This window comes from Camelus bactrianus, chromosome 1 (assembly GCF_048773025.1).
Source record: "Camelus bactrianus isolate YW-2024 breed Bactrian camel chromosome 1, ASM4877302v1, whole genome shotgun sequence".
Classification (NCBI taxonomy): domain Eukaryota; kingdom Metazoa; phylum Chordata; class Mammalia; order Artiodactyla; family Camelidae; genus Camelus; species Camelus bactrianus.
In genome coordinates, this window is record NC_133539.1 from 2,975,671 (window position 1) to 2,999,495 (window position 23,825).

General features: G+C 48.0%; 2 protein-coding genes and 1 long non-coding RNA gene across 7 annotated transcripts in view; 1 reads left to right on the forward strand and 2 right to left on the reverse strand.

The window, feature by feature from the left end:
• Nucleotides 1-7,346, reverse strand: part of SLC37A1 (solute carrier family 37 member 1) — a 79,374-nt gene extending 72,028 nt beyond the window's left edge. Inside the window, exons 1-2 of the mRNA XM_074348566.1 lie at nt 7,062-7,346; nt 1,328-1,418 (exon numbers count right to left, since the gene is read on the reverse strand). The gene's annotated coding sequence lies outside the window, so the exon portion shown is untranslated. The remainder of the gene's footprint in view (nt 1-1,327; nt 1,419-7,061) is intronic.
• On the forward strand, nt 6,931-18,302 carry RSPH1 (radial spoke head component 1). 4 transcript variants are annotated; one of them, XR_012501201.1, is made up of 10 exons: nt 6,933-7,164; nt 9,727-9,840; nt 9,942-10,047; nt 12,112-12,202; nt 12,625-12,793; nt 13,354-13,425; nt 14,819-14,975; nt 15,583-15,723; nt 17,526-17,641; nt 17,737-18,302. XR_012501201.1 is itself a non-coding variant. In XM_010966538.3 (9 exons), exons 1-8 carry the CDS (start codon nt 7,111-7,113, stop codon nt 15,741-15,743), a joined length of 924 nt encoding a protein of 307 aa, XP_010964840.2. In that variant the 5' UTR covers nt 6,931-7,110; the 3' UTR covers nt 15,744; nt 17,526-17,720. The 4 variants fall into 4 exon arrangements, 3 of the variants coding, with proteins under 3 accessions (XP_010964840.2, XP_010964838.2, XP_010964839.2); XM_010966538.3 differs by lacking the exon at nt 17,737-18,302 and having other exon boundaries at nt 6,931-7,164; nt 15,583-15,744; nt 17,526-17,720; XM_010966536.3 differs by lacking the exon at nt 17,737-18,302 and having other exon boundaries at nt 17,526-17,720.
• LOC105078038 (uncharacterized) lies at nt 12,983-21,828 on the reverse strand. Of its 2 annotated transcripts, XR_836135.3 has the most exons (6): nt 21,634-21,828; nt 21,283-21,401; nt 20,514-20,636; nt 14,559-14,808; nt 13,940-14,050; nt 12,983-13,517 (listed from the first exon to the last, which is right to left on the reverse strand). It is a non-coding gene; the product is annotated as an uncharacterized LOC105078038 (long non-coding RNA). The 2 variants fall into 2 exon arrangements; XR_012501217.1 differs by lacking the exon at nt 21,634-21,828 and having other exon boundaries at nt 21,283-21,614.
• Between the last annotated feature and the right edge of the window lie 1,997 nt (nt 21,829-23,825).

Below are 23,825 nucleotides of genomic sequence, written 5' to 3' on the forward strand. Positions count from 1 at the left end.
TCATTATCTTATTTGACCCTTCTGACTTCCTGCAAGGTGGGCAGGGTAAGCCTCATTCTGGGAGGGGTGGATGCTTCACTCAGCCTGCAGCCTTCTCCCCTGCTCCTTGCTCAAAGAAACAGACCCATCCTTAGGCCCTGGAATGTGCGGCCCCTGTACCGTGTGATCTCCCACCATCACCACTGGCCACAGCAAGGTCATGGGTAATATCAAATGCAGAAACAACCACTGGGGAGGAATGACATCCGTTTTAGAATGAAGGACTAACATGTAGTCATTATGTATCATAGTTTGGGGTAATTTTTTTAACAGCATGGATTAATGTCAAATTTGCCCCAGATGGGTCTATAATTTTCTCATTTCCTCAAAGCCCCCTAGTATATGATCCAGGGACCCAGTACACACTCAGCCATAGTTTTTTTTAACTAATGTACTGAGAGAGCCCCTGGAAATGGAATCTGATTTAAGGAGAATAAAAAAAAAAAAAAGATCATGAACTAGAAGGAAAAAAGAATGAAAAATGTATATACTTTACCTCTTAAAAAATATTTATTTATTAACAGAGGTACTGGGGATTGAACCCAGGACCTCATGCACGCTAAGCACGTGCTCTACCACTGTGCTGTACTATATCCCCCTACTTCATCTTTTTTTTAATTCTTCTTTTTTTTAATGGAGGTACTGGTGACTGAACCCAGGACCTCGCACACGCTAAGCATGAGCTCTACCACTGGGCTACACCCACCCTCCTACTTTATTCTTTTTAAAATTTTCCAAATATTGCATAAAGTACAATTCTGTTGCAAACTGCTACTTAACACCACTATGACAAGCTTACCTGGCTGAGTGGTTCCTACGTGCCAAGCACTGTACTGTGAGGAGGGGGAGGGGAGCAGAGCTTGCTGCCCAACACGAAATGCCTGTCTGCCCAAGTGCCTGACGTCGCTTGTCTCCACCCGGCTGACTCCACTAACCTGTCTACCCACTGGTTGTGGTGAATACTGAATAATCCCACTACCTGGGTGGAAAAGAATTTGTTTTCCTTTCCTGACAAAAGCATTCTCAGTATCCTTCCATTAAACTGTGTAACTCAGGCAGGTGTGCAGGGGTGTGTCCTTGTGTGTGTGTCTATTTCTTCCTCACTGGTTGCTACTTTTAAATGGGACACAACCTCAATTAAAAAAGCTTCTTACACCTAAGAATCTACTTGTCTGTATATTTCTAGAAACTTCTGTCTCTCCCCACCCTCATGTGTATTAGTGCTAATGAATATAAACATTAAACAAAATCAGTTTCTCACAGACTAACTTCCAGTCGTCACAATTACCTGTCTGAACTATCTTTGGCAGTTGATCCTCTTCAGGAAGACACAACAGGAAATGATTAAGATAAACTGGAGTCAAAACTTCCCCAAAGACCTATTGATAGACAAAACGTGTTTGGTTATTCTATGAACAACAGCATAATTATTAATAATAATAGCTAACATTTACCAAGTGCTGAGTAACAACAACATAATCATTAATGATGATTGTTAACATTTACCATGTGCCTTATTGTATGCTAGGCATGTGCTAAGCTCATTATAAACATCTTATTTAAACGTCACCACAGCCCTAAAAGGGCAGTTAACTAAAACCTCCATTTTACAGATGGACAAACTAGCTTCAGAAAGAAGCAAACAGAGGTAGGATTTCAAATCTGAATCTTACTCTTACCTACTAAATGCCATAAAACCTCTATTTTTAAAAAAGAAGTTGGGGTGGGTGGGAGAGAGGGCAGGGTAGGGTAGGGACGGTATATAGCTCAGGGGTAGAACATGTGCTTCACATGCAGAAGGTCCTGGGTTCAACTCTCAATATCTCCATTTAATAAATAAATAAATAAATGGCAATTCCTGTGTTTTTACATCAATCTATATCTACACATCTGTTAGTATACGTTTATATATGTGCATATACGTAACAGTTCAATTTGTAAGAATACAGTAGTTTAGTAAATAGCCTCACATTTCTACAGTTAAGATGCGCTTGAATTCATTTTGGTCAAGGTCTGCTTTTGTTCTGAATAGTTGCTACAAACTGAAAAACAACAACAACTCTATTTTCATTTTCCTGAATTGCCTCAGTTCTTACGGCCTCTTCTCTGCGTTGTCTTGGATGGTCCAGACAGCGCGGGCTCAGGGACTCAGCCAGTCGCCATGGCAACTGCCAGGCAGCCCAGACCCAGCTTGGAAGTGGTCAGAAAGGTGTGGAAGGCAGGCAGCGGCCCCAGGGGGCTCCGAGACGCTTTCCCCGCCCGGCGTCCCACCGTGGACACAAGAGACACCCTGCCGCGCCTCTGCGCAGAACCACGGCCAGCCCCTGACTGCGTTTCCTTTACTCGTTCTTTTTGTTGGGGGAGGGGAAGAGAGGTGGGTCTCTCTAATTTATATTTAAAAGACGTAAAAAAAAAAATTTCTTACTGGAGGAAGGCAGCGCGAGGGAACCGTGGCCCCTCACCTTCTCCCCTCAGCCTCGCCCCTCCCTTCTCCCCGCTGGGCTTACCTGCGCAGGCTCCTTGCTGGGGGATGATGGGAAACCGCCCCTGGGGGATGATGGGAAACCCCTCCCGGGGGGATGATGGGAAGGGCCAGCTGGTGGATTATGGGAAGTGCCTCCTTGGCAAGGGTAAGAGGTAGGAGAGGAATTTCTCTTTTGTCCAGGGAAGAAACCCCGTCCTAGTGATGGCCTCACCTTTTTGCCTCTCACTTACCCCAATAAAATAAGAGGATGAGCTATGCGAACATTTTGCAGGCCTTCGGAGCTTGAAAGCCCAGCTTCTGTGGGCACCAAGCACTTCCGGGTCACCTGAGGGTTAGGGGTCAGGGGGTCTGGGGATGACAGCCGTCAAACTGGCCTAATGAAGTCTTTCTGGGACTACCCAGGTCTCTCACGAGAGTGAGTGAGGCTCTCTGCCCAACCTGAGCCCGGGAGCAGCCTCCTTCTGGAAGGAGGAGTTTGGAATCTGGGCTATTTGCTGCTGCGGGAGCTGGGAGGCCAGTCCTGCTGTTCTGGACGCCTGGTCTGGTCTTGTCTGGACAATTGCTAAACCTGCAGTGTAGTGAAATTACTATAGATTGACTGACAGAGTTTTTTGGGGAACTCTGACTAATTTGCATAAGACGTAAATCAAATTGTAAATTTTAAGATTCAGTAGCTCAGTGGGTAGGCACCCAGCTGCTTATGACGTGATCCAGAACACGGTGTGCTTAAATCACTTTCTGGTTTTTTCAGTTGAAGCCTCTTTGAGCCAGTGGTTCTCTGTTTAGTAGATGGTTAAGGTCACTCCCAGAAAACCATAGTTATTCATTTAAATTAGCGGTCTGGGAGGCAGTAGGGTGGAATGATTAACAGCAATAGCTCTTGAGTCGGGTGGCATAGTTTGAATCTCTGGTTGTATGATTCCGAGCAATGTCTTTACCTCTCTGTGGTTCCTGTTCCTTAGCTGTACAATGGAGAAATGACAGTGAGGACTTAATAAGATAATTCATATAAAATTCTACAAACACTGCAGAGAGTCAGGACTTAACAGACATTAGTTACTGTCATTGTGAACATTTGAAAGTTGAATTTATGACGTTTACTTTTATGTGCAAAAAGCTGGTATTTATTTGTGTATTCTTGATTATATTCCAGATTTCTAATATTTAAAAATATTTTGAGATTTTATTATAAAAAAAAACATGCTCAATTGTAGTAGATGTGGCAACTGTCAAGTATAAAGAAGAAAATAACCATCATCTATTCTAAAGTCCCAACTTTTTCCCCATAAGAAAAACTGTTAATTGTGGGGGGTGTTTATGACCTTCTTATCTTTGCAACTAACTAACAATATGATTGTCTGGTCTTGTGTGTTGATTCACTTGTACATTGTTTCTTTGTTCAGTGAGTGATGGGTTAATGGGTTTGAGCCTGAGATTCGGTTAAGATTGCAACCTTCTGTTATGTTATTGGTTCTGAGGGAAAGGTACACAGGGTGTGTGTGTTCTGGAAGACCTGTGGGTTATTCACCTCTTCACCTCATGGATTTGGTCTCCATATGCTACCAGCAAGATGAAACTCTTGTGTTTACTCAGTCCCTGCTACCCTCCTCCAGCTCCTTCCCCACCCCAACGTCACATAATACACCTTGAGGTCAGTGTGAGGAGAACTTTCTATTAATAATATGTAACTTCTTTGTAATATCTTTGTTGTTAGCATTATGTAGCTATCACACACACACACACACAAAAACAGTACATTAATAAAATATCATCTTTGATCCCAAGGGCAGCTCTTTGAGATTGTAAGGGTTTATTCCCCTCAGTTTACAGAATAGGAAACTGAGGCTCAGAGGGCAGGTGAGTTGCCTGAGGTCACCAAAGCTAGTAGACCATGGGAATTTGAACTTGGGGATTCTGGCTCTAAATGAGTAATATTTCCAGCAAACAATGATGACTTTAAGAACTATTTTCCCTCCATTTAGATCAATTTTTAAAAATACTTCAATATTGGATTTAAATAAATAAAATGATTAGGTTATTACTGTTGAGGGTATTAAATCTCAAAAGCAACTAACAGCACCATGCAATATTCAGATTTAAAATGAAACACACTTATTTGTATAACTTGCAAAAACATGTTGGGAATTGAATATACAAGTGTATAATGGTCAAACCATCTATAAAAATAGAACTCGGATCCACAACTCGCAGCCACAAGCCCAGGAAACCAACTCATTATCTACAACAACCAGCCGAGGAAGCCAGACTCCTGTAGGTCAGACTTGTAGAAAGTCAGGTTGCTGTCCCTAGTAGCTGATCCAGGAACAAACAACAACCCCTATAACAACTGGCGTCAAATGGCCAGGACTTAATTAATAACAGAGTTTCCTTTTGTCCCCACTTCCAACTTAGGACCCAGTCAGAGGAAGCTGAATTTTCATCCTAACCAATCACATAAGATGCCTGCTTCCAGTGAGTCCTCCTACAGCCTCCTTACGCCCACAGCCTCCAGTCAGGGCCCACATGAACCCTTTCCTTTTGTCTATTGTAAAGCTTCCCCACTCTTCTGCCTGCCTTTGAGTCTCTGCCAAAATGCAAGTGATGGTGGCTGACTCCTGTGCTGTTGCAAGCCCTGAATGAGTAGTCTTTGCTTGTTCTTATTGGGTGTTCTTTGTTTATTTCTGCATACAAAATAGAGACTCTTTTAAGTAAAAATGATAAAGGAAGAACGTTTTTACAACTCATCAGGGATCTGAAGGCCCGTATAGACTGGATTTCAGTGGCTTGGTTGAGCATCCACTGGGTGCAAAACACTTTTCTAGGTGCTGTGGGAGAGACAAAGATGAGGGTGGCATGGCTCCTGAGTATCCGGGAATCAGACAGCCACCCAGGTGATGATTACAGGAGACAGAACTTGGCTCAAGGTATATGGGAATTAAGGGAGAGACAGTGAGTGCAGCTGACTTGAAGGATCACTAGAAGCTGCAGGAAGGAGGTGTCCGATATTTAGAGTGAAAAAAAAAAACACTGCACAGAAATATGGTTAATGTATACTAATAAAACAAAAACCAGTTAAAATTAAATTTAACATTTTGTCACTCACCTTTAAAATAGATGGATGATAGACAAAATAGATGATACACAGAGCTGAGTCCTTTTCTCTTTCTTCCAGCCCATTCCCCTCTCCCTCCCCGAGGGCGTCCCTATCCAGAATTTGAAGCTTTTTCTGGGAGTGGTCCCTTGGCCAGTCTTTGAAAAATGGCTGTGCTTTTTGATAGGCAGGGATGGGGGAAGGAAGACATTCCAGGAAGAGAGTATGGCACAGGCAAAGGCATAGAAGTGGGGAAGTGAGGGTTGTATCTGGGGGAAGTACCTGGGGTTTATTTTGTCTGAAGCACGTGACAAGTAGAGGTTGGGGATGGTGGGCCATGCGGCTGAGAAGACGACTTGGGCTGTGAACATGGAGAGACTGAATGCCAGTGAGCAAGTCTGGGCTGCATTTGGGTTTCTGAGTAGAGGGAGTGTGAGGTGCTGACTGCCAAAGGCTGGAGACGAGAGGTTGAATTAGAGGCTATGGCCAGAGTTTACAGGGGTAGTAAGAAGGCCTAGGTCGGTGGTGGTGACAGAGGAATTGGGAAGGAGATCATGAGGGGCCCTGGGCAGGCAGAGTATCAGATGACTAGAGGGAAGCCAGGAGGAGGGGCCCATTAACGAGAGGGAGTGAGTGTGAATGCGCAGGTAAGTGTGCGCGCGCCTGTGACTCTATTGGAGTGCGTGAGGGAGTGAAGCTCCATATGGGACCCGAAGGGGCTAGACTCACATCCAGGGTAGAGGAGGGATGTCAAACCCTGAAGGGCATCAGGGTAGACCCGCATCTGCTAAGTGGTCAGAGCTGACTCCTTGAGTCAGGAGATGTTTATAAACACGACAGAAGATCTCGAAGGGCACATCTCTGTGGACTGCCAACACCAAAGGATCAGAAGGGCCAAGAAAGGTGAGGAGAAGCAGGCAGGTCCCGAGGGACACGAGAAGCAGAGGGCTGGGGCTGGAAAGGGATGGTGCACAGCTCCGGGCAGGGGTGAAACCCTTATGAGAGCTAGCTCAACGCGCTTCCTGCACCCTTCCTCTTTAGGCCTCTGATCCAAAGGTGGCGTCTAGTTGCAGGATCACCCAGCTGCCGGTTAAAAGGGCCAGCCACGTGGCGTCCAGTTTAGGGAGCAGGTGAGTTCTCGATGCTCCTCAGGCCCCGCCCCCTCCCTCCTCCTGGGTAACGATTGGCCAAGACGCCCCTTACCGTTGCTATGACAGCAGCAAAGGGAGCCAGTGGCTCCTCCCCATCCCTTCCTGCCCCGGGTCCCACCCCTCTCTTCCCAGGCAGCGATTGGCGGATGCGTCCCGTTGCTATGACAGTATCCGAAGGTTAACAGTAGCTCCTTCCTGCTCCTTCCCTCTCCTCCCTCCACACCAGGAGAGGGGCGGGGCTGGCCGCGTGTCCATGGCGACGGCGGACGCGGCAGTGCAGGCTGCTGGTACCTACCTGCTAGAGAGGCGCAGGCAGCGGCGGAGATCCCGACTGGGGCGGGGCCATGTCGGACCTGGGCTCGGAGGAGTTGGAGGAGGAGGGCGAGAATGATCTTGGGGTGAGAGCTCCGGGTAAGGGAGGGGCACCCTGGGGTGCGCGGTGTCGGGCGGACTCTTGGAAGCTGGATTCAGAGAGCGGGCTGGCCTGGAGGCCAGCCGCAGTCCCCTGGGAGTCCCAGCCAGGGACCAGGACCACGTAGGCCACAGCGGGCGCTGCGTCCTGGAAGCCGGCTGTGAAAGGTGAAACGTCATGACGTCTGCTTGCCACATCCCTCCTCGCTCCCCCCACTCCCAACCCGCCTCCCATTAAAGGCAAAGATTTCCAAATCCAAGGCGTTGGAAACGTCCTCCTCCCTGCGGTTACCCTCCATCGAGGCAGCTTCCTTGATTGGCTGGGTCATCCCAAGCTGCCTGCTACTCTTGAATGTACTTTTGTATTATTCTGAAACCACTTCAGTAATGGAGCTTGGCTCCTCAGGATTAAGGCAGATGAAGGAAAGCGGCTTTCTGGCAGCCTTCAAGAAAGGCTAAGAAGGTCTCAGGCTCTGCGGAGGCTTCCTGGAGCTATTATCGTCTAGGCCTGTAATCCCATATGCTTTCTTTACTCTCGTCAGACCTGACGCAGGTTGCTGGGATTACTTCCTGGTTTGGACAGCGGAGAGAGGGTGAGGGCTGCACACCCAGTGGCCATGCTGGGCCCCGTGGGAGCGTATTTGTACCGACCAGAGATTAACCAAGCCAGAGGGTGACCCTTTCCTGGCTGACAGGTTGGACACCTCAGCCACTGTGTGTGTGCAGGGTGCAGAGGTGAGACAGTTTCAGGATTATCTGAAAAACCTAGCCCCTCTGCTGTGAAGCGTGCCTGCTCAGGCCTGTTTACAGCTCCGCACACCCATCTCCCAGCCTCCGCCTGGTTTGCTGCTGGAGACTAGAACCTCTATGCCCTGGAGCCACCTGGCCAGTAGGGAGAGCCAGAAGTGTCCCAGGACGGCGGCAGCGAGTGCTAAAAGGCGCAGCAAACTGCAGTGATCGGTACTCCAGAGCCCTCGGTGTGATGAGGCTGAGTCTGGGACATCACCCGACATTGCCATACTTGGTGGCCTCCTCTTTCACATCTCTTTCCCTGTCCCCTTTACTGGTGTCTCTTGGAGTCACTTGAAAAAAAAAATCACTTGCTCAAGGTCTGCTTCCGGGGACCCCAAACTACATCACCTGCCGAGTATGCTTTCTAGTCTGTCCCCTCAGCTGGCCCTACTGATTTGTAACTTTTTAATGCCTGTGATTTTTAGGTTCGAATCACAGTGGGGTTATTTTCAAGGTTCCCCCCCTTATTAGCCATCCCAGCGGCTCAGTATTGGTGCATTGGGTGGACTTTGGGGCAGGAGGAGTGGTCTTTTGTGCATTTTGATTTAGACTAACCCTAAAACAAATTTGTAAGGTCGCAGATTTTTACCTTATATTCTGACCATGAATTTCTGAGCCAAATAGTGCTAGAAAAGCACATGAACTGCCAGAATGTTTGTTTCTGAGCCTTCGATTTAGTGTGTCTGAGCTTGTGTGTAATTCAGATTCAACGCCGTGTCAAACCATTGCTCTGTGCCCTGGCCATTTCATTATTTGTTATTTGCGCTCTACACGTGTGGATTAGGTGCTGGAGGAACATTTATTTTATGAAGAATAGAGAAAATAGGGAAATTGCAAGCTTGTATTATGTTTTTTATTGATTTACTTTTAAGATAGATATGTAATTATTTCTGTATTAGGCGAGGAGTGTTTGAACCTTAAGTCTCTTGATGAAGAGTTTATTAAAATAAGATAAACTAAATTGAGTTAGGATATTCTGGGACAATTGAGCCCCATTTATTCCTCAGAGGCCCCCGGTCTCCACTCCTCTCCCACCATCAGCTTCCTTGAAGGTCAAAGCTGCCTTCGGGTCACAGACACCCCAGGGATCATTTGCATTTTAAGTTTTGGATTATCGGAGGAAGGTGGGTCCAGGGCCTGTTCACCTGCATCTGCTACTTCAAACATGTTCCTATAAAGAACACAACTTGGAGTACCTCCCATTTCCCCCCAGATGGTTGGTTTTGTTTATAGTGTAAAGGATTATCATGATAAATTGGAGGGAGAGTGTGAAGCTCCCACCACGGACAGGTATCAGCTATGTGACCTTGAACCAATGCTCCTGTCACCCAGGCCTGGTACCTACCTCACCTGTGAGACAAAGTCAAGGGTAGAGAGGATTCAATGGAATACTCATTTTTTCTTAATTGAAGTATAGTCAGTTTACAATGGTGTGTCCATTTCTGGTGTCCAGCATCATGTTTCAGCCATACATACACATACATATATTCCTTTTCATATTCTTTTTCATTATAGGTTACAAAGTATTGAATATAGTTCCCTGTGCTACACAGTAGAAACTTGTTGTTTATCTGTTTTATATATAGTAATTAGTATCTGCAACTCTTGAACTCCCAATTTATCCCTTCCCAACCCCTTTCCCCCTCTGGTAACTATAAGTTTGTTTCTATGTCTGCAAGTCTGTTTTGTAAAATGCTTAGCACATGTTTAATGCTTAACAAATGGCAGCCGTGATCATCTTGGTCTCCTTGGCCCAGGAATATGAAGGGGATCGGAATGAGATGGGTGAACGGCACGGACATGGGAAAGCGAGACTGCCCAATGGGGACGCATATGAAGGGAACTATGAGCACGGTAAAAGACACGGCCAGGTCAGCATCGGTGACTTAAGTGGTGGTTTTCTCTGTTTAGTACTTTGTTAGCAATTATTACATTCAGGAGTGACATGAATTATACACTCCATGTGTTTCAGGGGACCTACAAATTTAAAAGTGGTGCTCGATATGTTGGAGAATATGTTAAAAATAAAAAGCATGGTCAAGGCACTTTTATATATCCCGATGGATCAAAATATGAAGGTAAAATATTATCACAAAGCAGACTTCTGTGTTGTGGAGGTCTTTAGGGATTGAACTTGTCTGTGGATGCTGAGAGGTACAAGAAAGCTTAAAGTTCTCTGGATCAGTTAGTCATTCAACAAACACTGTATGCTCTTCTCCTCAGAACTGTTTTTGCTGTTTTCCCTTTATGACCAGCCCCTCTTTTGATGAACGTATTATTTGTTTAGATGGTGGTTCTTTCATGAGGGCTTCTGGTCTGGGAGGTGCTCTGCCTTGTTAAACTGGCGTTCTTATCCCTGCCACAGTGCATTCCGTGCCTTTTCTCTGAGCTGTAATCCATGTTCTGCAAGCACTCAGTGCTGCTCTTTCTGTTGTCTGCTGATCCTGGCCGGCCTGACCCCACCCCCTGACAAGCCGAGGGTGAGCTCCTCGGGACGGCAGGTCCTTGTACAGTGCTGTCAGCCTCGCAGGCGCTCAGGACCTTGGGGGCTGATGGAAGAAATATGCAGGAGTCCCCTTTGTGGATGAACTTTGGGGTTTATTCATGTAAACCCATTTCTTGGGTAATTAACATCCTCTTAGCCTGCCCTCTCTTCTTTGTCCTCATACGGAAGGGGATCCAGGCTTTGCAGATGCTAGAAGCTTATGTAAGTTTAGGTGTCCCCTTTAAGAAAAAGAATATGAAGTTGGTCTAAAAGTAAATTTTTACTTGTAATGAGAAATCAAAGTAAACAAAGAGGTAAAACTATCACAAACATCACAAAAACTGAGGAAGTTAAATGAGTTTTTTTTCTGTTATTTTTTTATTATTTATTTATTTTTAAATTGGCATAAAGTCAGTTTACAATGTTGTGTCCATTTCTGGTGTACAACTTCATGTTTCAGTCATATGTATACAGACACATATTCCTTTTCATACTCTTTTTCATTATAAATTACTGCAAGATATTGAATATACTTGCCTGTACTGTACAGTAGAAACTTGTTGTTTATCTATTTTATAGACAGTAGTTAGTATCTGCAAATCTCGAACTCTCACTTTATCCCTTCCCACCCCCTTCCCTGCCACCCTGGTAACCATGAGTTTGTATTCTAGTAACACGAATTTCTATAAGCTAATGTCCTGACACGCCTCTAGCATGCCACTTTTCCTCCTTTGTTAGCTAAAAAGGGAACATCTCTCTATATGACAACAATTTTTAAATATTTTCTGTAAAGAAAATAGAAGGAAAATTCTTTTTTCTTCGATCTGCACATTGATCAAAATTCATCTTTTTATTATCCATAGTCTAGAAAAGTGTCATTCAGCCTAGTGACTTGTTGCTGGCAACGCCATCTTCATCTTCAGGATAGCTGCTGACGTTGGGAGCCTCTGTCGAGCTCCTTTCATGTGCGTGGCGTAAGCCTTGAGGACATCTTGAGTTTTCCAGGGCAGGAACTCATCTTCAATACCTTTCAGTTTACGATGTTCACTGACTGGTTTGCTGTTGCCCTCACTGTAGAGAGTGTGCTATGGATTTCACGGTGTCTTTGCCAGTTCCAGTATTTCCTATCAAGTCAGCCCATAATTAGCAGGAACTTGCGTGGGGGTGAACGGCAGGGACTCGGGTGAGGGGGCGTCCAAGCAGAGGCTGGGTCGGCTGAGGCACAGCATCCCTCCGCGTGGTGCAGGTGGGGCAGCCGCAGGCCCTGGAGCAGGTGCGAGGTGCGAAAGGGAGTCAAGCACTGGCAAGTGGCTGAGAGTGGACCGCTGAGGCTTCAGGTTGTTGCTGGATCGCTGAGCACATGCGAGACAGCAGGAGTGGGGTGGGGCCACTGGCCACAGGGCAGCAGATCCTGACTTGAAGCCTCGGTGTGCTGCCGGCCAACTGGGAAAGCTGCTGTCAGCACAGATGGATGACAGTGGCCCACGAGCATACGCCTGCCCAGGCCATTCCCCTGGGAGCCCTGGCTCAGCCCCCTGCCCCAGCCAGCTCCCCGCTCCATGCCATCCATCGGCCTGGGGGTGGGCAGAGTGGGACGGGCAGTGGCGCAGGGCAGCGCCCCCCCCCCTGACCTGCTGCTCTTGTGCGGCCCCTGCAGGGGAGTGGGTGAACGACCTGCGGCACGGCCACGGCGTGTACTACTACGTCAACAACGACACCTACACCGGGGAGTGGTTTGCTCACCAAAGGTTCGTTCTCTCTTCGGCCCCAGGCTGACTCACGGGATGAGCCTGAGACGGTGTCTGACTTAGAGACGGCGTCACGCCCAGAGCCTGTTGTCCAGCTCTGCCCCGCAGTTCATGGCTTTAGGGCTGGTGTGGGGCCAGTGCGGTGCCGGGTGGACGCAGACTCCTGGGAACACACCCAAGAGCCCCAGGCCGAGGGATGCACAGGAGAACTTCTGGGGGCTGAGCCGTGGCTCCCAGGGGCACGGCCTCTTCCCCGAGCCCGCCAGCCACCCCGTGGGAGGGCCGGCGCTGACCTGCAGTGACACCCAGGCCTGCCTGGGCACATGAGCAAGTGGCAGACTTTGATCGGTCCAGGTACAGAAGCCCTGTCGCTTGGAGCCCAGGCAGCCTGGGACCCCCCTCGATTTTCACGTCTGTCTTAGAAACCTGGAAGGGTTGTCACTGCAGCGGAACACGGTGCACGGTGCTCCTTATATTAACCAGGCACGGCCAAGGCACCTACTTCTATGCAGAGACCGGCAGCAAGTACGTGGGCACCTGGGTGAACGGACAGCAGGATGGTGCAGCCGAGCTGGTTCACCTGAACCACAGGTACCAGGGCAAGTTCTTGAACAAAAATGTAAGTCAATGGGCAGCAACATTTGTCAATGAAATTAGCAAACCCTCCTCCCCCGTCCAGGGAAATGTGTGAGCAGAAAGTATGACAGAGCCAGGCAGACCTCCCCCCGGGGGGCGGTGCGTGCCCTCTTGCTGAGTGAAATTAGAGCGCGAGTCAGTGTGTGTAATTACGATGGGATTTTTATTTTTAAAATCTCTATTAAGAACAAGGTTACAGAGACTACATCGAAGTATTATGGGTAGTTTTATTTCTGGCTAATTTGACTGTGGGTGTTGACTAAGTCAAATTTTTGTCATAAATACATTACTTTTATAAAGAGAAAAAAAATTTTTAACCAAACCAAAGAGGACCTATACTTTGCAATTCTGTTAACCGTCAGTTCAAAAAAGCATCTTTAATCCATGTTGGCTTTCCCTCAATTCCAAGCCTTTGGGCAGGTTTTATGAAGGTAACATTTATAAAGCTCTTTGTACTTTCTACTGGGTGTTGCCACTCACGGGTGAAGCACCTCTTGGTTTCTCTTTGCTCGTAGCCTGTTGGCCCTGGAAAGTATGTGTTTGACATTGGATGCGAACAGCACGGGGAATATCACTTAACAGGTGTGGTAAGTTGCAGAGTGCATCTCGTTTCCCGCGTTCACAGGTGGCAGAGCTGCTCGGTGACACTGATCCTGGAGATGTGGGTCGGGGTCGGTTGCTGTGAGGGGGTGTAGGAAACAGGATGGGCAAAAGGGGAAGCTGAGTTGTGTTGGGACCCCAAGGGAGCCTTGAAACTGGACGACCCTCAGAGTGTCCTCAATGGAGGCAAGGACCTTTGACCGCCCTGTAGACCAGTCATGGGGTATAGGCTGCCCATGGACAGAGGCATGAAACCTGGTCTGCGTGGCTTCCTTTGGGGAAGGGCAGTTCCTGGGAAGGACCCCATTATAAGCAGTCAGCTGCCAACCCTCCCAGCAGCTGGAGGAATGAGCCCCTGATCCTGAGGGAGAATTGGTGGGCACGTGAGTACCCAGGAGACAGGAGACAGCAGATACCCTGAGGGAACGATTCTCAAAGTGTAGTCCCTGGGCCATCCAGGAATCTCTTAGAAATGGAGAGTATTGGGCCCCCCAGACTTACTGAATCAGAAACTCCAGGGGTAGGGCCAGTGATCTGTGCTTTAACAACTCATCCAGGGAATTCCGGTGTGATCCAAGTTTGAACATCACTCTCTTGGGCATTGGTGTCACCCTTCATGGGGGAGGAAACTCAGAATTTTAAAACCAAGTAGAGTAATTTATTTCTGAGTGACTCAATGAAAGTAATGGGCAGGGATCTGCCACTCTCTGTCACCGGTGTTATCACCTATGGGACAGTGACATTTTCCACATTCATAGTGTTGATGTTCAGATCTTGGGACTTCTGTGATAGTTACAGAATCGAGAAGTGGACCAATGCGCTTGGCACGACTGACGTGTGCTGGCTGTTAACCGTCGTCGTGACTTACATTGCTGTGAAACATTCCACGCTTAGAAATGATGAGCTTTGTCTGCTTTCACTGAATTTTATTTTCCTCTCCGTAACCCTGGAGGCTGGAGCTTGTGCCCCCTCCACATCATGGCCAAATGTCTTTGGGTGTTTTTAGGCCTTTTCTTACAGTGATGTTCATTTTTTTATGTGTAAAGAATCTGAGAGCTGGGAGATGTGGGACACAGGGCTGTGAGATGGCAGAGGGCATCGAGCCCCGGTCGTTTCTTACCTGGGACGTGTCGTGTCTGAAAGCCTCTCGTGCCATCCATGGAAAGAGCGCAGGTGCTGAGCGGCCCTGATCTTCATTCCTTGTCCACGTTCCTTCAAGATGTTTTCAGCCCTTACATGGTACTCTGGGTAGTAGGCAATCACTCTGGTCACTGAATCGTGTTCTAAAAATGCTCAAATGCAATTCCAAGTCTGTCTCTTCTCCCGTCACTTTAAATATCCCACAGTGTAGGTCAATTTACATTTTTAAACTGAAAATAGGAAAGAGAAGAGGAAGAAGAGGAGGAGACGTTAGTGACCGTCATCCCCAAATGGAAGGCCACCAGAATCACAGAGTTGGCCTTGTGGACCCCCACCCTCCCTGAGAAGGAGCGCCCGGCAGACAGAGCTGGCCAGGAGGAGGCCCCAGGAGCCGAGGGTATGGATGCCCTGGGTCCGGGGGAGTGGGGCTCTCAGGGAAGCGGGCTCTGTGTCACAGGTGATGCTGGGTGGCAAGTGATTGAAGACCACCTCCAATTGGCCTCTGTGAACTAACACTAACAGTAATTCATTGGGTCATACAACTGGTGTGGTTGGGGTGAGACAGCCTCAGGCACAGCTGGATCAGGCCTCCGCTCTCTGGTCTCTGCTTTCCTGCGCTCTGGCTCTGCTTGACAGCATCCCCTTCCTTGGGAGACCAAAGCTTATTGACTTTATCAGATTGTCACCCAATCAGATCAAGAACCCTGGGGAGCAGAGCGCTTCTCTTCCTCAATATGGTCATTAAACCCTTGGGGTATATGCTGTACACTTAACATAAAACAAAGGCAAGAAGCCCTTGGGAGTTAGAGTTGTCAGACCAACGATGCCCACCCCTGAACCCATCACTGGGATGGGGATGGGGGCTGAGATGCCAGTCTGTGTGGAGCTGCGACTCCAAGTGGGGAGGGCGGTCCCCTGGGGGAGAAGGGGGCTGCTGTCAGCAGGAGAAGGGGTGGGCTCTGTGAGGCCCCCCCGCTGATACTGTCTCCCTCTGTTCCATCCAGGCAGGGACGAGCCGGCAGAGGAGGCCCAGCCTCTGACGGACCTCTCAGAGGGGGAGATGGACTCACTGCGGCCCGGAGAGGAGGAGGGAGACATCGCCAGGGAGGAGAGAGAGGAGTTCCACTATGACAGCCTGGACCAGGGTGAACACTTTGGGGCCTGAGGCAAGGAGGGGAGGAGGCCGCCCGCACCCTGGGGTGGGCCGCAGGGCTCTCCGCCTTTGACCGAGGCCGTTCTGGGGCCAGGCCTGAGGCTCAGGAGAGCTCAGAGGACCCAGTCTGGGCACGTTGCGCCCTCCTAGGGGCCCTGCACACCTCCCCAGCGCACGGGGACAGCGGTGCGAAGCCTGTGGTTGCTAATCTCCACTTCACCCCAGAGCTGACCTCAGGCTGCAGGGTCCAGCAGACTGATGCCTTGGCTATACTTTATGACATGGTTTTCACTTTGGCTGAGTCCCAGGGGTACAGTGAGGGCCCAGCAGTGTTGGAACCAGCCCTCTGTAAGTGGATTTGAATATACGATCGATCTAGGAGCTTCCGCCTCTGCAGGTCCTGGAGCAGGGGGCTGGCCACTCTGTCCGACTGGGGCTTCAGCTTCCTGCAGTCCTTAAAGCTCCTTCCCCAAGTGATGTGGGGACCACGAGGCAACTCAAAGAGGTTTCTCTTCTCCGAGCCCGGTGTAAAGAGGAGACCTTGGAGGCTGAGGAAAGGGTGGTCCGGGAGCAGCCGGGCTTACGCGCGCACCTGCTCTCGCGTGGCTCTGCGCTGCGTCGCCGGGCCTGGGGTCCCAGCAGTTTAGTCTGTCTCTGTTGTAATTTAAGAGCAAATACATTTCCCATTCTTTTGAAAATAAGGTCTTAAATAATGAAGTCACATAAACCTGTTTTCTATTGACATGACTTAGACTTTCATGAGCAATAAGGATGCTAAGTACGGAGAGATGCAGCGGGTTGCGGTAGGCGGGGCGGCAGTGGGCGGGGCGGCGGGCGGGGCGGAACCCAGGCCTTACGGGTTGGTGACCTCTTGTCCTACCCCGCGTCGCGTCGCTTGTCTGCATAACGCCCACGGTAAAGACCCCTCGAGGGCACAGTGCCCATCTGATTCTGTGTGGGCAGATGTCTAAGCATTTAAACTGCACACGGAGAGGCTCCGTACGTGGAGGTTCTTAAGTAAAAAGCAGGCTCAGTGAGTAAAACATTTTACCAAAATAGTAAAAACTCAAGACCTGTTTATTGTGGTTCCCATTGAAGGTTCACCCTACTAATTCCTTCTTCAACACAGCCAGCAGTGAGAATTATAGAGTTTACATAACAATGAAAAATAATTCTAATTTTAAATTTCTTATTAAAATAAATAAGAATGAGTTCTTTAAATAATCTGATTTCTTATTTAAATACATATAATTTAAATAAATAATAAATAATTTAATTTTAAATAAACAATGTTTATTTATTATATAATTAAATTATTTTAAATAAATAATATTTATTATTCAAATAATTTAAAATAAATTTTTAAAAAATTTAAATTTAAATAATTTAAACAATTCTAAGTGTCATGACAGATTTAAAAAGGCATCTTATGAAACTGTAGCAAATTCCTGCTTTTCTTTTTATTAACTGAGGGGCCCCCCAAAATGGCATCTTTCACTCACAAAGCAAGCTGTATTCGGAGCGTGTGCAGGCGAAAGATACTGGTTGATTTTACTGTCACTTACACGGATGTTCTTGTCTTAGCATTTACCCTGAATATCTCTTTTGCTTAGTTTGCTACTGAGTATCAAGAGAAAAATTATAAAAGTCTTTATAAGATAAAATTTAACATTCCATTTTTTTTGCCAGATAAATGTTTCATATTTATATTATTTATTGCAAAAGTTCTGTTAGCAAATCAAGAATTTTTAAATAGAAAAAGTTAATACACTCATGCTTCCTTTTTTTTCCCAGGAAATATTAGTTTTGAAGAAGAAGAAAACAGGCCCTCAGATCTACTAGACTGAGATGAAGAAGCCAAAACGCGAGGAGAGTGTGTGAGGAAGGCATGTCTGTTGCCAGGGCAGCTGGTATGAATCTGTTACTAGCCTTTCTTACTTAGTTGTTTGTTAAAATGTTTTACGACTGCAAATAAATGTCTTCATTATCTTTTGTTTGTGAATAGCCTCTGTTCAAATCCCGTAAGGGCTGCCAGGTTATTTTGCCATGTTTTTTGGTGGAGTTTTCTGGGTTAAAGAAAAATGTCACACGACTGAAGCTCTGCAGAGGATGGCCGATGGAAATGGATTCCGGCTGCGTTAGTTGAGTGACTACATTCTGAAGTTCCTCGCTCGAGTCTCCTTCCAGAGAGCTTGGAAAACACCTAGAAGATAAGGATTCCTGTGCGCGACTCTCACCAAACACACTGTGAGAAATACGTTTCAGGCCCAGGTCAGAAACCACCAGCAGCTGCTGGAGGAGGCATCTCCGTCCATCCTGTGCCTTCAGCGTCCCAGGGTGGACGTGGGGCTGCCAGCCAGGGGTCCCTGCAATGGCTGAGGGCCGGGCTGCCCACAGGTCTGTCACTGGCCTGTGTGTACACTGTTCAGATCTCTGGGGGCTGGGGGCTAACGCCTAGGTCACAGTCAGGTCCTTTGCAGGTGCACCTTTGTTCATTGTGCTTGGCTTCATCGTACTTTGCAGACAACTGCATTTTTCATAAATGGAAGGTTTGGGGCAACCCTGCATCGAGCAAGGCTGTCGGCTCCGTTTTATCCAACGGCGTTTGCTCACTTCGTCTCTGAGTCACATTTTGGTAATACTCACAGTATTTCCAACTTTTTCGTGACTTTTCTATTTGTGGCGGTGATCTGTGATCTGTGATCTTTGATGTGACTGTTGCCATTGTTTTGGGGCCACCATGAACTGCACCCATGTAAGATGAAAATTTAATAGATCAGTGTCATGTGTTCTGACTGCTCCACCCACCAACCGTTCCCACATCTCTCTCCCTCTCCTCCGGCCTCCCCATTGCCTGAGACACAACAATGTTGAAATTAGGTCACTTAATAACCCTACAATGGCCCCTAAGTGTTCAAGTGACAAAAGAGTCACTCGCCTCTCACTTTGAATCAAAAACTAGAAATGACTAAAGTCAGTGAGGAAGGCTTGTAGAAAGCTGAAATTTCTCAGGCCAAAATCTAGGCCTCTTGCGTCCAGCAGCTAGCCAAGCCGTGAATGAGAAGGAGAAGTTCCCGCAGGAAATGAAAGCACTGCTCTAGTGGCCACACGGAGGATGAGAAGGCAAAGCAAGCTGATTGCTGGCGAGAGAAAGCGTCAGAGTCTGGACAGAAGGTCAACCAGCAGCAGCACTTCCTTAAGTCAAAGCCTCGTCCAGAGCAAGGCCCAACTCTCCTCGATTCGAAGAAGGCTGAGAGAGGTGAGGAAGCTGCAGAAGAGATATCTGAAGCGTGCAGGGGTTGGTTCCTGAGGCCGAAGGAAAGAAACCATCTCCGTGACATCGAAGCACAAGGTGAGGCAGCAGGTGCTGATGTGGAAGTTGCAGCAAATTATCCAGAAGCTCCAGCTCAGGCCATTCACGGAGGCGGCTGCACTGAACAACACGTTCTCAGAGCAGATGAAACAGCCTTGCACTGGAAGAAGACGCCATCTTGAGGTTTCATAGCTGGAGAGGAGAAGTCAGTGCCTGGCTTCAAAGCTTCAAAGGACAGGCTGACTCTTTCATTAGGGGCCAGTGCAGCTGGTGACTTAAAGCCAATGCTCATTTACTGTTTCGAACATCCTAGGGCCCTTAAGAAAGATGCTAAATCTACTCTGCCTGTGCCCTAGAAATGGAACAAAGCCTGGATGACGGTGTATCTGTTGGTAACATAGTTGACTGAAAATTTTAAGCCCACTGTTGAGATCTGCTGCTCAGAAAAAGATTCCTCTCAAACTGTTACTGCTTATTAACAAATGCCCCTAGGGTACCTTGCAGACCGGAGCCTAAGCACCCCTCTTCTCCCCTTTGCACATGCTGAACCCTCTGCCTGGAACCTTGGTTCCCCAGCGCCCCCAGCACATCCATGCGTGCCCCTAGCCACCCGTGTTAGGAAACACTCCGCCTACCTCCTGTGTCTCTCCTGTGCTCCCCCATGACTGCCGCACTCGCAACACTCCTGATACGGATGGATGGGGATTTTCCCCCACATCAAGCACCTCTGTGACACCAGCTGGGTGTCCTACAATTTAACCCAATTCTGACACTAGCCATCTGGAGATAGCGTCAGATCCCACTGGCTGAAGCCTCAGTCCCACGAGACTGCCCCCTACTTCAATGCCAATGACATGCAGCAGGTCCCCAGGTGACCTACAACTTCTGTCGGACTTGTCTGCAAATCAGAGGTTGCCGGGAACTCCTCCCTTTTGGATGCAATTTTTTTTGCAAGAACAGCTCACAGAACTAAGGGAAGCACTCACAGTTCACAGTTTATGAAAGATGTTATAAGGGAAACGGAGAAACACTCAGATGAAGAGATGCAGAGGGTGAGGTCTGGGAGGGTCCTGAGTGCAGGGTCTTCAGTGCCCATGGACCTGGGGTGCGTCACCCTCCAGGCACTTGGATGCATCCACCACCCTGGAAGCTCTCCAAACCTCATACTGTTGGGACTTTGTGGCAGTTTCCTCACCTAGGCACGACCAATTATTAACTCCATTTCCAGCCCTTCTCCCGTCTCTGGAAAATGGCGGGGGGTGGGAGCTAAAAAATTCCAAGCTTCTGATCACGGTTTGGTCTTTCTGTTGACCAGCCCCCATCCAGGAACCTCCCCCTCCTCCACCAGAGTCACCTCATTAAAAGACCCTCCCGCCACCCAGGAAATGCCAAGGGACTTAGGAGCTCAGTGTCAGAAACCAGGGTCAAAGGCCAAATACTAGAACAAAAGGCGCCCCCAGTTGCCTTACCTTTTAGGGGACAACTAGCTCTCAGGAGGGAGGAGGTCCCAGGAGTCTCTGGTTTGCAGACAAGCCGGACAGAAGTTCTTTATTCCAAGAATTTGAGCAGAGCTGCAATTCTGCATGATTCGCCTTTTGGTAAATAACAGGTAGAACTAACCTCTGTTCATAATTTTTAGTTTATCAAAACAGAGTCTAAATCAAGCCCTATTTTTCACTATTTTCTTTGAACTTTGGTTTCTATGGTAACCAGATGACTTTGTGTGACTTCTCTGTACAACTTACCTCCTGGAAAGGACACCTCCCTGATGAATTTTTGTATAATTGCATGTCACCCCCACTGAGATGAAAAGCTCGTGAGTGCACTGTCCCCTCAGATCAATCCCAGCAGGAAACAAATGGCTCTCTCAAAACAGGGTGGTTCAAGGGCGCACGTTAAAAAGGACATCTTGGGAGGTGTGGGGAACTGGCTTAGGTCTGGGAATGGGGCGGCAGCTGACAGCCAGGTTCCTTGGCTGCAGACCTGGCATTTCCCTGCCTTAAACTGCCAGCCAGCACTTAGTAGGGCATCTCCTCCCAGTCCAGGGACCCCACAAGCAAGGAGCCAGCAACACGGCTGCCTTGCTGTCTCCGTGCCTCAGCCGTCATGGCTGGGAGCTGCTCCCTCTCTGGGATCCCATTCTTCTCACTGAGATGGGGAATTTAGGGCCAGGGCCATGCCCCCAACCTCACCCCCAGCCTGGGGAAGACAGCCCCCCAGAGCTCCTTGAGGACTCACCAATGCAGTGTCCTCTAGCCCGCTCCCGGGAGGGGGCTGTGATTCGGGGGTGGCCGAGTCAGTTGCAAACAGTACATCTTTTTCTACAGTTCCGTTTCCCTGAGCCTTTGATCTCGGTCCTGTACAGCAGACCAGGGATTTCAAGCAGTTTTACCTGATTAATTCTAAACCATCCTCATTCCAGCTTCAATTAGTCATTAACCACCCTCTCAGGGCTTAAGCCAAATGTAAATCCCTCGTGAGGGCACCTATGTCAAAAATTTCAGCCTTGTCTAGACTTTTCCCCCACCCGTCTGGTCTAGTAGTCCTGGAATCCACTTCCACATTGCCCCAGGCTCTGCACTTCTCTACCTGGGGGTGTTGTCTCCTCCTGGGAAGGACTTGCGCCTCATTGCCTGGGCTCTGCTGGTGTCGGCTCTCTTCTGGGGCTCGAGTGGTGAGAGGCGGTGGGTGGGTCCTATGCAGAACAGGCATCAGGTCATGAGGTGGCTTCCCTAGCAGCAGGTGTTGGCAGCATTTATAGCAGAGATTGGTTGGTTTCCTTGGGGGAGGGCGGGGGGAGGAGTGGAGGAGAAAGGAAGGGAGGGTAAAGAGGGGGAGAGAAGGGAGGGGATGGGGGAGAGGAAGGGGAGGGGAAGGGGCGCTGCCTCCGTGGACTGTGGGGCCCAGGGGAGTCTGCAGAATAAGCAGAAGCACAGAGTGCAGGGAGCTGCGTGGAGGTGGGGCTGAAGAGGAAGGGGTGGGTAGGGGCCAAGGGGCTGCTGAGGGCGGGCTGAAGATGGAATAAAGAGCCTGGAGACGGAGTAATTATAACCAGACTCCTGGTGCCATTTCAAAATCTGGTTCGTGCATTGTGGGCATGTGGAAATAGTGTCACTCCCAACTGCTGCTCCAAACAGACAACTCAGAAATAGAGAAAATCATTCCAGTACTATAGCCAACATAGAGACCCATCGCGCAAGCGGCATCAAGGCTGGCTGGCTGTGGGCTGTGGGTTCAGGGAACAGCAATCTCTCTGTGCCTTGCCGAGAGGGAGGTCCTGGGCTGTGACGAGACCCGCGGTCTGCTTGGCCCAGGGTTAGCCCTGAGGTGCTCTGACTACAAGCTCTTCCCCTAAAGTGTATCCCACTTTCATTTTTGTAAACTAAAAATATTTTATATTAACCTTCCTCCTTACAGAAAATAAAATACACCCATTTTAAGTGAACAGCTCGATGAGCTTTGAGAAATATGTACAACCACGTGACTCCCCCTGCAGTGGGGATACAGAACACTTCCGTGACCCCGGAAAGGTCTCACGCCTGTTCCTGGAGCCCCCCACAGACACTGTTCTGCTTTCTGTCCATAGACGAGGTTTATCTTTTCCAAAGTTTTATGTAAGTGAAATCACGCAGTGTTACACTGACTTGGCTTCTTTATTCAGCGTAATCTTTTCATTCATATCATTGTGTTTATCAGTGTTCTTTCTGCTGCTGGGCAAGCAGTATTTCATTGTCTGCATAGACAACTTTTTGCTTATCTGTTCCCATGTTGATGGACATTTGGGCTGTTTCCAGTTTTTGGCAATTTTTAATAAACTGCGGATTGAAGTTTATCTTTTCCCATATGGATATTCAATTTTTTCAGCACCATTTGTTGAAAAGACTACATTTTCTCCAATGGATTGCCTTATATTTTTGTGAAAGGTCAGCTTTCCTTGTATGTGTGAGTAATTTTTGGACGAGCTGTTTTGTTCTGTTACTCTATTTGTCTGATCGGGTGCCAACAAGCTATTGGAATTAGCACAGCTTTATAATCTATCTTGAAGTCAGGCAGCGTAAGTCCTTCGACTCTGTTTTTCTTTATCAAAGTTGCTTTGGAGGTTCTGGGTCCTTCACGTTTTCAGGGCTCTTAGGATCAGCCTGTCAATTTCTACACCCACATATAAGAGCCCTGCTTGCCACCTGATTGGGACTGCATCGGCTCTACAGAACAGTCTGGGGAGAGTTGACATTTTTGCCAATACAGAGTCTAACAACCCACGAATATGGCATATTTATCCATTTAGTTAGGTGTTTTTAAATTTCCCTGAGCTGTGTGTTACAGCTGCAGGATACAGGTCTTGCACGTTCTTTTATCAGATTTGTCTTGTGGATGAAGAATGTCCCTGCCATACCAGTAAACAAAGGATGCTGCAGCCATCAGGCCATCAGCCACTGCGGCCACCCCCAACTGTGCACCCAGAGGGGAGGGGATTCAGGATGGAGAAAAACAAGATACTGGCCCTAGAGAGCTAAGGTGCAGATCAAAGGAGTGGTCTCAAAGAGCCCTGACTCTTGCATCTTCCCACACATAGACAAGTGCTAAATTCATTAACTTGAGAGTGTCTGGTTTTTCTTTGATTAACTGTAATCTTCTAATGTTCCAACTACTTGGTTTTTTTTTCAACATTTTTATTGATTTATAATCATTTTATAATGTTGTGTCAAATTCCAGTGTAGAGCACAATTTTTCAGTTATACGTGAACATATATATATTCATTGTCACATTTTTTTTCTCTGTG

Coding starts and splice junctions, on each gene's coding strand:
- RSPH1 (XM_010966536.3), top strand. CDS start 7,111: ATGTCGGACCTGGGCTCGGAGGAGTTGGAGGAGGAGGGCGAGAATGAT. Junction 9,841..9,941: donor ACGGTAAAAGACACGGCCAG/GTCAGCATCGGT, acceptor CATGTGTTTCAG/GGGACCTACAAATTTAAAAG. Junction 12,794..13,353: donor CTGGTTCACCTGAACCACAG/GTACCAGGGCAA, acceptor CTTTGCTCGTAG/CCTGTTGGCCCTGGAAAGTA.